General features: G+C 44.0%; 1 protein-coding gene across 1 annotated transcript in view; it reads left to right on the forward strand.

Moving 5' to 3' along the window:
* Positions 1–13,806, forward strand: part of LOC126470740 (uncharacterized) — a 549,460-nt gene that overhangs the window by 250,078 nt on the left and 285,576 nt on the right. The window contains exon 2 of the mRNA XM_050098745.1: positions 11,492–11,616. Within this exon, the coding sequence (XP_049954702.1) occupies positions 11,492–11,616 (125 nt within the window). The remainder of the gene's footprint in view (positions 1–11,491; positions 11,617–13,806) is intronic.

The raw sequence follows: 13,806 nt of genomic DNA on the forward strand, positions 1-13,806 counted from the left end.
TGACAGCTCCGATGATGAGCTGTTCTTTTATACCTTGTGTAAGCCATAGTACCGCAACCTGTATATCGCTATACAATGACTTTTCTCACCCCAGTGTGTTAATATAAGAGGCCATCAAATGAAATCGAGACAGATGTACACAACGTGGCACTACACAAAACTGGCGCTAATAGCATAGGCACACAGGGAACACACACGACACAGATCTGTAAGTCCACGGTATTGGTGATCAGTTGAGAAAACCGTCCCGAAACACATGTGCTACAAAACGCCACTGTTTCCTGCGCATGTACCCAGACATCAATATGGGATATGATCACCGTGCACACGTACACAGGCCGCACAACGGTTTGGCATACTCTGGATCAGGTGGTGGAGCATCTGCCGGGGTATAGCCTCCCATTCTCGCACCAGTGCCTGTCGCAGCTCCTGAAGTGTTCTAGGGGTATGAAGACTTGCAGCGATACGTCGACTGAGAGCATCCCAGACGTGCGCGATGAGGTTTAGGTCTGGAGAACAGGCAGGCCACTCTATTCGACTGATATCTTCTGTTTCAAGGTATTCCTCCACGATGGCAGCTTGGTGGGACCATGCGTTATCATCCATCACGAGGAAGGTGGGACGCACAGCACCCCTGAAAAGGCGGACATACTGGTGCAAAAGACGTCCCGATACACCTGACCTGTTACAGTTTCTCTGTCCAAGACACGCAGGGGTGTACGTGCACCAATCATAATCCCACCCCACACCATCAAAACACGACCTCAATATAGGTCACTTTCAAGGACATTAAGGGGCTTGTCTCTGGTTCCTGGTTCACGCCAGATGAAAAACCGGCGAGAATCACTGTCCAGACTATACCTGGACTCGTCCATGAACATAATCTGGGACCACTGTTCCAACGACCATGTACTATGTTCTTGACACTAGGCTTTACAGGCTCTCCTGTGGTGGTTAGTGGTGGTTAGTGTTTAACGTCCCGTCGACAACGAGGTCATTAGAGACGGAGCGCAAGCTCGGGTTAGGGAAGGATTGGGAAGGAAATCGGCCGTGCCCTTTCAAAGGAACCATCCCGGCATTTGCCTGAAACGATTTAGGGAAATCACGGAAAACCTAAATCAGGATGGCCGGAGACGGGATTGAACCGTCGTCCTCCCGAATGCGAGTCCAGTGTGCTAACCACTGCGCCACCTCGCTCGGTAGGCTCTCCTGTGACCAGGGGTCAGTGGAATGCACCTTGCAGGTTTCTAGGCGAATAAACCGTGTCTGTTCAGTCGTCTGTAGACTGTGTGTCTGGAAACACCTGTTCCAGTGGCTGCGGTAAGGTACCGAGCAAGGCTACCTGCAGTACTTCGAGGCCGTCTGTGGGCACTGATGGTAAGATATCGGTCTTTTTGCGTTGTTGCACACTGTAGACGTCCCGTACTTTAGAGCCTGGACACGTTTTCTGTCTGCTGGAATCGTTGCCATAATCTTGAGATCACACTTTGTGGCACACGGAGGGCTCTGCTACGACCAGCTAAGTTTGACCAGCCTCCAGTAGCCCTAGTATTCTACGTCATCAATGTGTGTTCTTTAAGCCATTTTCAACACACAGTCACCATTAGCACGTCTGGAAACGTCTGCACACTTACTCGCTGCACGGTACTCTGACATGCACACACCTCTGCGTATGTGGACTGCTGCCAGCGCCACCGTGCGACGACCGCAGGTCAAATGTTCCGCATAGTCATACCCTGAGGTCATTTAAACCCGCAAACCGCACACCAGAGCGTTGTTTCACCATGTATCAGCATTATCCTTAGTTTATGAGCATGAATGTAGAAAAAAGTAAGTAGACTGTTTAATATTTCAAAAGGAATCGCTGTAACTGTTAATAATATATATTTATGCTGTTGAGAGAGAAGGTGATCAGTGCCTTCATGGAAAAATGATTTCAGTTGCCTATGGAATGATGTTTGTACTCAGGCGTACATTTCTTCCTACGGAGCAAATCCACGGCCGCTAACGTCTTTCTTCAAGGATCCAAAAATATGTAAATTGCATCGGGAAATCGGTACAGTATGGATGATATATAAGGGATTCCCAGAGGAAATTCTGCAGCGTACTCGAAACAACCTTAGCAACATGTGCGCACGCTCACTATACCCGCCCACATGTTGCCAAGATTGTTCCCAATGCTTCATAGACGGTACGTTATGACACGGTGCATTGTGATTCTAATACAATCCACGTTCCCGAAATCTTCATCTACTGTAAGCGGTACACACTGTTATAAAATGAATTCTTGTCCTTCCGCATTTACCGTTTCCTTAGGCGCAGTATGAGGACCTCACCCCAACTCTGAAAACCACACTCATACCGTAACATCACCTCCACCGTACTTCACTATTGGCACTACACATGATGGTAGGTAACTTTCTTCACGTATTCGCGCAACCCAAAACCTTCCATCGGACTGTCACAGGGTACAGCATAATTTACCACTCCAAATCAGTCATCTCGAGTAATTCACATCCCAGTGGCGTCGCTCTTCGCTCCATTTCGAGCGTCGCTTAGCACTGGCCACAGAAATGTGTGGGTTACGAGGAGCTGCACAACCGTTGTAACTTTTTTTTTCCACCGCGCGGCGCACAGTCGTTGTGCTAACTGGACTACTCATAGCACTTTGGGATTCTCGAGTGATTTCTTACGCTGATTGCGTGTTTTTTTTTTTTTTTTTTTTTTTTTTTTTTTTTTTTGTTTTTTTTTTTACAGACACCCCACATAATGCTCGACGATTCTTGTCCATCAGTACATGAGATCTGTTGGTCTCGGTTTAGTTGTGGTTATTCTTTCGCTTTCCACTTGACAGTCACACAATCAACTGTAGACTTGGGCACCTTTAGAACAGTTGGAATGTTATTGATGGATTTATAACTCAGATGACTTCCAACGTTCAAAGTCACTATATCTCCTTATTGAGCCATTCTGCTATTACTGCTACTCTACCGTCAACACAATACTCCCTGTCTCTTTTTACATTGGCGGGTCTGCCACTCGTGAGTGTTCAGTTCCACATTACATACGGGATTCTGAATACTTCTGATCAGATAGTGTATACAGATTTTTAATTTGTTATAGTGAAAGTTTTTAAAATTACTTCTGATAAACTCTGTGTTTCAGCGAAAGAATATACTTTAAGGTCATAAATGTAAGTAACACGAAAGGCCCGACAAATATAGTTTGCCTTCCGAGACGACGTGATATAGGTAGTTGAGGTTAGCACAGCTGCATACGGGAAAGAGCCGGTGCAGGGGTAATCAGAAACAGCTGTCGATGTTACTCGCGGCCGGCTGGATTCAATAGGAGGCTGAGACAGGCTCGGTTGCGGCGAGACGCATCTGGGGAGAGCGCATCCAATTTCACGCAATTCCGCGCCGCGGACAGGCGCGGTCCTTTGTCCCGCACCCCGCAGCTGCCACCTAACCGACTAATTATCATTTTCTGCCCACTCACGCTCTCCATCAGGACTCCTCATTTCCTCTCTCGTTCGAATCATCTTCCGTGATTTAGGGCTGTGGCTGTAAAACCACCGAAAGAATCGGCAGCTGTGGTCACAATTACAGAGAACTTTCTCGAATGACTTCCCAAATTAGGTAAAATCACGATCGGCAGGAATTTGTTTACATATAGAATAATATTGATAGCGTAAATATGCATTACGCGGCAAAGTGAACCGAAGGTGTAGCCTGGCAGTAAGATCGTGTTTACACCTGTGAGTGTGGGTAGTAATAGCGCACATTCCAGTGACAGGGCATTCCAGCACGTTATATGTCCACATGCCAGTGGCTGCATATCACACAAATTAAACACTGATCCGCACTTTTGTTTGACTATTCTCCTTGCACGCTAATCGCACATTTATCCGCAGTATAATGCGTGTGAATCTACGTTTCGTCTTCATAACCCACTGGCTGTTTTAATTGATTTCTCTCAAATATTTAATTCAGTGTGTTTTTCTTTTATATTATGTTGTCTCGTTCGTACACGTGACGACTCGTTTATTGTGGCACCTTTAAAAACCAAATCTCACAGACAGAGTAATGTATCACAAAGTTCCCTTGCTGTTTTGAAGTCCAGTTAGGCGCAACAAAATCTGTGAAGTTTCGCAAGATCGGCATTTCTTTGTATTGTTATTAATGTCACAGAAATTGCTCCCTAACAGAAGATTTATCCGTGTCGTCACTGGGGTATTCATCGTATGCCCTTTGCTTCTAGATACTTGAGTCCTCCACTACGTTCAGGGTCATTTCCTCCTGCTGTAAGTAGCACACTGTCGATTTACTCAAATTTTAACATCTGACTTGCACGTTATGTCGCTTTTCAGACGGTACTGGCATTCCTCTCTCCTTCTCAATGCCAATAAATTTAATAACTTTAACAGCAAGTCGTCACCGCTGCCAGCAAAGGCGTCTTACGCGATCCCTTTCGAGGCTTCCTCTGCGATGTACCAACGGGCTCTATAGTGGAACCCCCTTTATCCGGACTAGATGGATCCGTAGGTCACCTGGATTACTGAAACTCCAAATATCCAGAAACTCAGAAAAAAATTCTAATCACAAACACATACGTAAACTTTATTTTCACGTAAACGCACAAATTCTACATTACTTTCACATAAATTGAGGAGATGACGAAAAAAAGACAGCGATTTTTATACACTGAAATAATGAATAACTTTTGACCTAAATTTGTGTTTCGTTGATGTCGAACACGACCATGCAGGCATTGCACCAGCTTTAGGTCGGCCGAAGTTGTTCCCTCCTAGTGTCCCAAAAAACCAAATGTTTACCCCAACTGCGTTGTTGCCGCTGTATGTATCATAAATGGCTTCATAATGAGCGGAAACTTCATCAGGTAATCAGTCATCACTGTCGTAATGGTTTGCAGATGAATCAATGGCGACAATTTCGTCGTCATAAATTAGCATTTTCAAAGAAAAGCCTTAAATTTCCTTCCGGTTATACTTCAAATCTGACACCGTTAGATTTCCAACACATAATTCAGCGATAATTTTTTTCAAAAATTCTCCTTTATTCTTTCTATCCATTTTATCTTTCTGCCGTCCGCCCCCGGTAGCTGAGTGGTAGCCGACACCGTAGCTCATCGTGTTCGGTCAGAGGGTTTAGCTACCCTCTGTAATAAAAAAAACTGAGAGAACGGATCAACGAACAACCTGAACGGGTGTCATCGGATGTCCGCCACGAACAAATTCAAAGAACAATATATAACAAAATGAGATTTAAAAAAAGTGGTCAGCGCGACGGACTGTTAATCCTAAGGGCCCGGGTTCGATTCCCGGCTGGGTCGGAGATTTTATCCGCTCCGGGACTGGGTGTTGTGTTGTCCTAATCATCATCATTTCATCACCATCGACGCGCATGTCGCCGAAGTGGCGTCAACTCGAAAGACCTGCACCAGGCGAACGGTCTACCCGACGGGAGGCCCTAGCCACACGGCATTTATTTTATCTTTCTGCCCATGAACACTCCACGCTGTTTCCCTTTGTTGTCATTTTCCAGTACAGTACTGTACAGCTCAATGTTAACTTTTTAATTGATATGTGCCACCATGCACGTATGGCGGCGAGTGAATTTAAATTAATAATTGTCGCCGTTGATTGTTGTCGCTATTACTTCCGAAATATTAAATACCATATAGTTGCTGACTTTAAAAAGGATAATCTAGGTGAACCGGAACCACGGATTAATGAGCGCTGCTAAACGAGTTTCGGCCGTACATCGGTGGGAACTAGTTGCGTGAGCTACTTAGTTCCAGCTAAGATTAGTAATAAGTACTGAAAAACATTTTGCGCAAAATGCTGATCATTGCTAACACCAGCCATTTGCGGACAAAAGTCTCCTCTAGAGTTCTCCGTGTATTTACGTCGCTCCTACTTATTTCCTAATGTCATCCACCAACCTTGCACCAGCTCGTCACTGCGGGCTTTTCTTATCTCTTGGAATCATGCAGGGAACTTCATTGGTCCATATGCCAGCCATTCGCTTGGCCTTATGTCCTTTCATTTCTGTTTCGTTTTCATTACAGTCATAAATAAGTATTCCACTGTCATAAATCGAAACTGGCTGTGTGCACTGATGGTAAAGTTTTGGTTTCAGACACTTTGCAAGAGTAGCCTTGAAAACTCCATTTAATTATCAAAATTGCTCTTCTATTTCATTATTTTGCTATTACGTTAGTTTAATCTCTTCAGAATTTATTCTCAGGCCTACATTCAAACTTTCTCTCCTCCATTCGTTGCTCATGTTTCGTCTGCACTATAAATAAGCAGAAAACCGTGGTCAGTAATCGAAGATTGTTAAATGTGTTCCATTAACACGCATTTTTCCTTCGCTTTCGCTTTTTAGGCAACTGAGGCTGCTGAGAATCTCTTTGGTAGTTTGCAGTCCCTTTTTTTTATACCATGTTGCATTTCTGGAAACTGTAACACTGACGCATTTATTCAGTTTACGAAAACAGTTTGTATCAATATCTTGTTCCTTATGAGTGGTCAGTACAAGTTTTCTTGAAACGGAGTGACAAACTTTCTCAAGATCTATATATCTTAAGCAAAGTGCAAAGTCCTACTCGTTGCTCCGTCGTACAATTTGGTTCACGTCTAGCAAATAGTTCATTGTGCAATACCCACTTCTACAGCCAATTTGTTCCTTTGTTTTATGACAATCTCATGTTTTCCCCACGTTTTTTATTACAGTCGTAAATACGTATTCTTCTCCAATTTGTTCCTGACCAGTTTATTACTTTTCTTGTACGTACTGGGTCCCTGAGCGCCTACCCCCTTCCAACACACAGGCACACGCTTTCTACATTCCCTATTCGGTCGGCAATAATTTTAATGTCATACATACGATACGCGAGCTTTGCCGGGGCTACGAGGGAACGCGCGCTCGTACACGCGCGGATGCACATGTGCGCATACACACACACACACTTGTACATTAGGTGTCATGATCAGGACTTCTGCCTTATACATCTGCAATGACTTTTCAGCTTGAGACTTCTTGTATCCAACGTCGTGAAGAGATAGCTCCTGAGGGCCAATGAGAGGGCTGTCGTCTACACGTAATTGAAATACGTAGGACACGCTAACGGATCCACCCTAACCTCCCTAGAGAGCAAATAAATTTCGTTAATTATTAAATTAATTACGAGAATTTTAAGTTCCTAAATAGTTTAAAACTAGCCATTCTGGAATTTTGCTACTCTGAAATGGGTAACCATAACAGAGTTTACTGTGGCCTAAATTTAATGGGGTAAAAATTTTTGTAATGCATCTACATCGCATTCCTGCAGCTTGCACACTTCAGCCTTTTTATTTCTCTATTTCCAGCTTCTAGACCCAAGAGTATTTTTTCAATAGGTATTAACTACATTTAAATTTTACGTTGTGTGATTTCCTAAAAAAAATCATAGAACGTGACCACTACATACGTAACAGGCTCAGCAACATCGAGATTGACCGAATAAATCGACCATTACAGCTTTGATTTTACGGGACACGCAGCAAAAGTGACTGCTTTTAGAAGTAAAACAAAGAGCTCATGACAACAAGACCACAATTTTGAAAAAAAAAACTTTATTTGCAATTTAATAGTCAGTTATTATTTTGTTTAGTCCTGCATTTATTCCCATCCTCGCCTATTGACTTCAGTTCTGTATATTATGTTCTCATAAGCAAAGTAATCTGACTGCCACTTTGAAATCCTCTCACTTCTGCTGTTAGCAAGTCTGTAAATCCTGAATGCTCATTAATCTTTTGGTAAGGATATCACTGACCTTGTTAGTCCGTTGAAACTAAAAATTAGTTTATCGTTTTGTTTTCCAATTACTTTTAAAGTCCCTCTATTATCTAATCTTCGAGATACGTCAGATTTACAGTGGCTCAATGAATACTGTTTCACATCGATACTTCACAAGTGACCGTGCGATGTGCGGCGGATGTAACATAATGTACCAATGCCCCCCCTTTCCCGTCTCCTAATCCGTTCATTTCCGTGATATGCTCATGCTGACTAGATAACCCGTGATATTAGCATACCGACTACACAAGCCCGTGACGATTAGTGCCTATTTACTATTCACTCAATCCGTCTTGGTAAAGGAGCCACAATGAAAAATAATATTCGAGAACTGGTCGAACTACTGTTTCCAATGCACCTGTACCTGTTATAAGCTTTTTCACAGCTGAATTTCTGGACGTTCTACCTTAAATCTAAACTTTAATAGTGGCAACTATTTATTTACAGCTCGTACAAAACAGATACGTGTTTCAAAGTTTTACTGACCTTCATAGTAGTCACCAGCATTGTGTATAACACGTTGCCAGCAATGTGGAAGTCGTAGGATACTCTTAGCAGTGCCAGTTCTGTTGACAGTTCGAGCAGCGTGGTCTATTGCCCAACGAATTTGTAGCAGTTCTGAAGCGAATGCCGTGAAGTGTTTCCTTCAGCTTAGAAATCGAGTTGAACTTACGAGGGCTTCAGTCAGGGGAGTGCAGTATGTGGTATAGCAGCCCCATCAGTCAAACAAATCAGTAACAGCTTGCACTGTACGTGCTTGAGCATTGTCCTGCAAAATGATGGTCAGATCCTGCAGAAAGCGTCAACACTTCTGTCTGTATGCTGTTCATTTTTGGGACACAGCCTACTACCAGCTTAGAGACAGAAGTGATCACACTTTCTGCAGGACCTGACCATCATTTCGCAGAACAATGCTCAAGCATGTACAGTGCACGCTGTTACTGATTTGTTTGACTGATTGGGCTGCCAAGTGTTATACCACCAACTGCACTCCCCTGACTTAAGCCATTGTGAGTTCAACTCGATTTCTAAACTGAAGGAAACACTTCACGGCATTCGCTTTTGAACTGCTACAAATTCATCGGGCAATAGACCGCGTCGTTCGAACTGTCAGTGTTAAGAGTATCCTACGACTTCCACATCGCTGGCAACGGGCTATGCACAATACTGGTGACTACTTTGAAGGTCAGTAAAACTTTGAAACACGTATCTATTTTGTACGAGCTGTAAACAAATAGTAGCCACTATTAAAGTTCCAACCCTCGTAACTAGTGTAAAGATGGGTACCCCGTACAGAAAAATTAAAAAGGGGTTTGGAGAAAAGGGAAGCAGCTGTGTGAATTTCAAAAGCAAAGATGGAAAACCAGTACTAAGCAAAAAGGAAAATATGAACGGTGTAAGGAGAATATAGAAGGGCTATACAAGCGAAACGTACTTGAAGGTAACATCATTGAAAGAGAAGAGAATGTAGATGAAGACGAGATGGAGATATGATTTTGTGAGAAGAATTCAACAGAGCACTGAAAGACGTAAGACGAAATAAGGCCCTCGGAGTAGATAAAATTCCCTCAGAACTGCTAATGTCCTAGGGGAAGCCAGGTACAACACAACTATTCTATCTGGTATACCGAAGAATGGAAAATCCGGTAGATGCCACCCGCGGGGAAGATCAGTTTGAATTACGGAGAAATGTAGGAACACGCGAAGCAATATTGAACCTACGACTTATCTTAGAAGATAGGTTAAGGAAAGGCAAATCTACGTTTATAACTTTTGTAGATTTTGAGAAAGCTTTTGGAAGTGCCGACTGGAACACACTCTTTAAAATTCTGAAGGTAGCATGGGTAAAATACAGGGACAGAAAGGCTATTTACAACTTGTACAGAAACCAGACGGCAGTTATAAGAGTCGAGGGTCAAGAAAAGGATGAGGTGGTTGAGAAGGGAATGAGAGTGTTGCAGCTTATCCCGACGCCATTCAATCTGTACGTTGAGTAAGCACTAAAGAAAAAAAAGAAAAATATGGAGAGGAAATTAAAGTTTAGGGAGAAGAAATGAAAACTTTGACGTTTGCCGATGACAATTTAGTTTTGTGGGAGATGGCGAAGGACTTGAAAGAGCAGTTGAACGAAAAACTGGCTCTGAGCACTATGGGACTTAACTTCTGAGGTCATCAGTCCCCTAGAACTTAGAACTACTTAAACCTAACTAACCTAAGGACATCACACACATCCATGTGCGAGGCAGGATTCGAACGTTCGACCGTAGCGGTCGCGCGGTTCCTGACTGTAGCGCATCGAACCGCTCGGCCACTCCGGCCGGCGCAGTTGAACGAAACTGACAGTGTCCTGAAAGGAGGATGTAAGATGAACACCCAAAAAAGCAAAACAAGAGTAATGGAACGTAGTCGAATTCGATCAGTAGATGGTGAGGGTATTAGATTAGGAAATGAGAAACTAAAAGTAATAGTCGGGCAGTAAAATTTCTGATGATGGCCGACTAAATTCCGTCCGAACAGCCCTTGGAAGGCCCAACGTTACTGACTTGCCTCCGTGTCATCCTGAGCCCACAGGTGCCACTGGATGCGGATATGGAGGGGTATGTGGTCAGCACACCGCTCTCCCGGCCGTATGTCAGTTTCCGAGACCTGAGCCGCTACTTCTCAGTCAAGTAGCTCCTCAGTTTGCCTCACAAGGGCTGAGTGCACCCCGCTTGCCAACAGCGCTTGGCAGACCGGATGGTCACCCATCCAAGCGCGTAACTTCAGTGATCTGACGGGAACTGATGTTACCACTGCGGCAAGGCCGTTGACCGACCGAAGCACATAGCATATAAAATGCAGCCTGGCAGTGGCAAGAAAAACATTTCTGAAGAAGAGAATTTTATTAACTTCGAATATAACTTAAGTGTTAGAAAGTCTTTTTTGAACATATTTGCATGGAGTGTAGCCTTGTATGGAAGTGAAACTCGAACGGTAAGTAGTTCAGACAAGAAGAGAATAGAAGCTTTTGAAATGCTGATGATTGGATGGGTAGATGCTGAATACAATTGAAAAGAAAAGAAATTTTTGGAAGAACTTGACTAAACGAAGGGAACGATTTGATGGGACACATTCTGAGACATCAAGGGACCGTCCAATTTTACAATGGGAGGGAAGTGTGGGGGAGGATGGGGGGGGGGGTAAAAATTGTAGAGGGAGACGAGGAGCTGAATACAGTAAGCAGGATGAAAAGGATGTAGGTTGCAGTAGTTATTCCGAGATGAAGAAGCTTGTCAGCATTGAGTATCTTCGAAACCTGCATCAAACCATACTTTGGACTGAATAACACAATAAAAACATTGCAGTTATATTATGATGATAGGTATGTGACATGGGGGGTGAGATATTGAGAATTGTTGTGACTAAGAAACCAATTAAGAAAACAGTGTGTAAAACTCACTTCGTCTCTCTGATCGCATCAACTTAAATTGAGCATAGAGAAACCTGACGTGACCAAAAACCGAATGATACACACATTAGACATAATGAGTAACTAAACAATGAAATAAATTTGCTTATTTGCAATTATTTGTTTTGACATTTTGAATTATTCACAGATTCACAAAGAGGGTGAATTCCTGTTGTTGCAGTGTACCATCCAAGCACCGGACATCATGACCAAAGTGTTCCGGCCACCAGAGAATTGTTCCATGTGTGTTGGAGTGCACCATGTAGAAAAAGTCGATAACATTTCACCAGCCGTCTTCGAAGAAAAGTGAGTAAATTAAAAATAAATTCTTTTAGTCGTTACTGAATGAACTCTCGTACGTTTATATTTCAAATATGTGAATCTAATTCATCCAACTGATTAGTTTGTAACGTGCAAATTTAAGCAACATATCTGCCTATGTTGGTAATGTAATTACTTATGTGAACTTTGATGTACGAGAGTGACATTAACATACATGCAGAGGAGAATTTTATAGATTCATGTTTAAAGTTCGAAATTAAATTACATTATTCGGTTTCCAAGGATCCCACAGCGAGGGGTCTCTTGGGATACTTTTCTACATCTACATCTACATGGATACTCTGCAAATCACATTTAAGTGCCTGGAAGAGGGTTCATCGAATCAAATTCACAATTCTCTAGTATTCCAATCTCGTATAGCGCGCGGAAAGAATCAACACCTATATCTTTCCGTACGATCTCTGATCTCCTTTATTTTATCGTGGTGATCGTTCCGCTCTATGTAGGTCGGTGTCAACAAAATATTTTCGCATTCGGAGGAGAAAGTTGGTGATTGGAATTTCGCGAGAAGATTCCGTTGCAACGAAAAACGCCTTTCTTTTAATGATTTCCAGCCCAAATCCTTTATCATTTCTGTGACACTCTCTCCCACACTTCGCTATAATACAAAACATGCTACCTTTCTTTGAACTTTTTCGATGTACTCCGTCAGTCCTATCTGGTAAGGATCCCACACGACAAGCGTAGTGTAGGCAGTCTCCTTAGTAGGTCTGTTACATTTTGTAATTGTCCTGCCAATAAAACGCAGCCTTTGGTTAGCCTTCCCCACAACATTTTCTATGTGTTCTTTCATATTTAAGTTGTTCGTAATTGTAATACCTAGGTATTTAGTTGAACTTACGGCTTTTAGATTACACTGATTTATCGTGTAACCGAAGTTTAACGAGTTCCTTTCAGCACTATTGTGGATGATCTCACACTTTTCGTTGTGTTTAGGGTAGTAGGGGGAAGGCATTGACGAGTAGAATGTTCTTTAATTCAGATTTAACCAACATCATGACACAACTCGAACACTATGTCAACCGAAACCATAGTACATTTTTACACTTCACCAAAGAACCATAACTACATCACCCTGAATGTACGCTTCGGCAGTTGCTATAACGTATTGATGTAAATATGGATTGCAATGTCACGTTTTGTTCACGCAAAGAAATACGCGTGAGATGGCACGTGTTAGTAGTAGTCAAATACTGAAAGGAATTTTCTGCTCTCCAGAATTATACACTCCTGGAATTGGAAAAAAGAACACATTGACACCGGTGTGTCAGACCCACCATACTTGCTCCGGACACTGCGAGAGGGCTGTACAGGCAATGATCACACGCACGGCACAGCGGACACACCAGGAACCGCGGTGTTGGCCGTCGAATGGCGCTAGCTGCGCAGCATTTGTGCACCGCCGCCGTCAGTGTCAGCCAGTTTGCCGTGGCATACGGAGCTCCATCGCAGTCTTTAACACTGGTAGCATGCCGCGACAGCGTGGACGTGAACCGTATGTGCAGTTGACGGACTTTGAGCGAGGGCGTATAGTGGGCATGCGGGAGGCCGGGTGGACGTACCGCCGAATTGCTCAACACGTGGGGCGTGAGGTCTCCACAGTACATCGATGTTGTCGCCAGTGGTCGGCGGAAGGTGCACGTGCCCGTCGACCTGGGACCGGACCGCAGCGACGCACGGATGCACGCCAAGACCGTAGGATCCTACGCAGTGCCGTAGGGGACCGCACCGCCACTTCCCAGCAAATTAGGGACACTGTTGCTCCTGGGGTATCGGCGAGGACCATTCGCAACCGTCTCCATGAAGCTGGGCTACGGTCCCGCACACCGTTAGGCCGTCTTCCGCTCACGCCCCAACATCGTGCAGCCCGCCTCCAGTGGTGTCGCGACAGGCGTGAATGGAGGGACGAATGGAGACGTGTCGTCTTCAGCGATGAGAGTCGCTTCTGCCTTGGTGCCAATGATGGTCGTATGCGTGTTTGGCGCCGTGCAGGTGAGCGCCACAATCAGGACTGCATACGACCGAGGCACCTAGGGCCAACACCCGGCCTCATGGTGTGGGGAGCGATCTCCTACACTGGCCGTACACCACTGGTGATCGTCGAGGGGACACTGAATAGTGCACGGTACATCCAAACCGTCATCGAACCCATCG

Source organism: Schistocerca serialis, chromosome 3, assembly GCF_023864345.2.
Source record: "Schistocerca serialis cubense isolate TAMUIC-IGC-003099 chromosome 3, iqSchSeri2.2, whole genome shotgun sequence".
Classification (NCBI taxonomy): domain Eukaryota; kingdom Metazoa; phylum Arthropoda; class Insecta; order Orthoptera; family Acrididae; genus Schistocerca; species Schistocerca serialis.